General features: G+C 39.1%; 1 protein-coding gene across 1 annotated transcript in view; it reads left to right on the forward strand.

The window, feature by feature from the left end:
- Nucleotides 1-2,490, forward strand: part of NUP205 (nucleoporin 205kDa) — a 53,606-nt gene that overhangs the window by 44,541 nt on the left and 6,575 nt on the right. Inside the window, exons 35-37 of the mRNA XM_009894412.1 lie at nucleotides 1-60; nucleotides 276-402; nucleotides 1,382-1,458. Of these exons, the coding sequence (XP_009892714.1) occupies nucleotides 1-60; nucleotides 276-402; nucleotides 1,382-1,458 (264 nt within the window). The remainder of the gene's footprint in view (nucleotides 61-275; nucleotides 403-1,381; nucleotides 1,459-2,490) is intronic.

The raw sequence follows: 2,490 nt of genomic DNA on the forward strand, positions 1-2,490 counted from the left end.
CAACTGTGCCAAGTGATCCTCACGTCCACCATGGCACAACACCTGCAAGCAGCGGGACAGGTAAGTTCCAAAAGATGCTGGAGTATCACTACTGCTCATTCAAAGAAATTATGTGTGGTTTTGCTCCTAAAGTAAGCTTTTTTTTAAAAAAAAACCCATCCTCACTGGCATGGGAGATCACTTTAAAATTCTCAAAAAGTAAAAGCATTGCTTTGTCTCTGCTCACTGCTAAATTTTGAGTTGTTCATATTTTCCCTTTTCTTCTTGTGGTACAGGTTTTGCAGTTTCTAATTTCCCATTCAGATACTATCCAGGCAATCCTGAGGTGTCAAGATGTTAGTGTTGGATCTCTCCAGGAGCTGGCCTCCCTGACAGGAATAATCAGCAAGGCAGCTTTGCCTGGTAGGAACTGAAGTTTTGAAGTCTCTTAGCCCCCATCTGCGTGAATCTTAGGCTTTGTTTTCTATAAAGAAATGATAAGACATATAAGGGAATATCTACTCCAATACAGAATTTTCTTTACATGTAGAGCTCTGGGGAAAATAAAGAAAAGTTAAATAATGGTTCTTGGGGTAAGTACGGTGGACTTGCAGTGGACAGAGTACCTTTATCAATATGCATTTGACTTCTCATTTTCTTTTCATTGTGCTACCTAACAGTAAGTATTTTCTGTCTTTGAGATGACTTGCAAACAGTAGTGTTCGAAGTGCATGTGGTATCTTCAAAAGAATTTTCATTCAGCAGATTCTATGACTAGGACACGAAGACAGAAAATTGTTTGCATACCCCTATCTTTGTTAATGTCTTCGCCATTTTTATGTATTTAAAAAAGAAAGCTTTGAGGGAGAAGCACCATGGATTACCATACTGACATTTCTCATGGCTGACTTACCTTCACAGAGGACTAATAATTATTGTGATGGATATAGTGATTTCTTCTGCGTGCTAGAAGACTTGCTTACCATTTCAAAATAATTTCTCTGTTTTGGTTTCATGGCTTGCTTTGTTTGGGAGAGATGTCTGACTACAGTAGAAAGGAGTGCAGAGCTGTAGGTTGAGCCCAAATGTTTCCTTGCTTACAGTATACTGAGCTTTGCACAACAGCTGCAATTTTCATGCCAGCCTCCCCTTCCTCCCCCCGCCCCCTGCTTTTTAATTACTGAGCAGAACAGTAAGCTACGTGCTCTCATGCATCTCTTAGTAGCTGCATTAATATCTGAATGTTTTCCTCAAACAATGTGCAAAATACAAGTTGTATGTTAGGCTGAAATTTTTCTGATCAATGCTTGTATTTAAATGTATATACTGCATAAATCTGTTTTCTTTTGGAAAAAAAAAAAAAACCCTAAGCAGTTAATTTAGTGGCTATATCTTATATCAGGACTGCTAAGTGAGCTGGGCTTTGGTGTTAATGAGGGGACGCAGATGGAGCTACAAGGACATATAGGCCGATTTCAGGTAATAAAGTCGTGTATTTAACACTTGTCCTTTTAGAATTGTGTATGTAGATGAGTTTCTTCACCTTTTTTTACTCTGACTAGTAGCAGTTACGAAAGGGATGTTTTCCACCATTAAGACGAATGTGTAGTGGTTTGAGGTATTTTGGGGGGATAGTTTGTGTGTGAGCGTGGTGGTTTGTGTGGTGTGTGGTTTTGGTGCTTTGGTTGTGTTTTGGTTGTGTGTTTTTTTTGGGGTGTGTGGGGTTTTTTTTTTGTTGGTTTTTTTTTTTTTTCAACCCCCCAGCCAAGTAGAAAAGCTAACATTGGGCAACATCACCGTTGTATCGGGGACTTTGTCTCTGTGTCCCTCCCTTCCTTAGAATTTACCTTATGTGGAGGAGAAGAATAATTTGAGGTCAACACTAAAGCATGCGAAGGAATGCAGGAATACTGTTGCCACTTTTGCCACAAGCATGCCTCCAGCTCAACAATTTGGAGTATCAACGTGCTAGTGTTTTATTTCTTTCCTCCCCTTTTAAAAAATAACCCTGACTTAGAAACCAGAAAGAAAGTCAAAATAGAGTAAGTTCTGCTCAAAAGCGGTCATTGCAGACCTCTTCAGATTTCAGCATTCAGCACCCAGCAATGTTTTTGAAGCTTTGTGGTTCCTGTGAGCAAGGACTTTCATAAAGAAGTATTTCATTGAAAACTCTCCGTAGGAAAGGCTCCATTATCAAATACTTCTGATTGAAAGAGAAGGATGTCTTCTCTGGACACTTTGATGGTAACTGTTAGGCTGATCAGCCTGAAGCAAATTAGCAAGCTGTAAATGATAGCTATAATGCTGGGGTACTTGCTATTCTGCTGCATCATGTCAGCAAGAAATGCCCATCGGAAAGCAGAATATTTTTTTTATAAGGAGTTTTAATTAGTTACTTTGAAAAATGAGCTGCTCTGAGCAAAACTGTGCGAATCACTCATCTGTTATTGTAACTTTTCTCTCTAGTTTGTCCTCTTATTCTCATCAAGTTGTAGAAGTGTTTCACTCTTT

This window comes from Charadrius vociferus, unplaced genomic scaffold (genome assembly GCF_000708025.1).
Source record: "Charadrius vociferus isolate BGI_N301 unplaced genomic scaffold, ASM70802v2 scaffold871, whole genome shotgun sequence".
In the NCBI taxonomy this organism is placed as follows: domain Eukaryota; kingdom Metazoa; phylum Chordata; class Aves; order Charadriiformes; family Charadriidae; genus Charadrius; species Charadrius vociferus.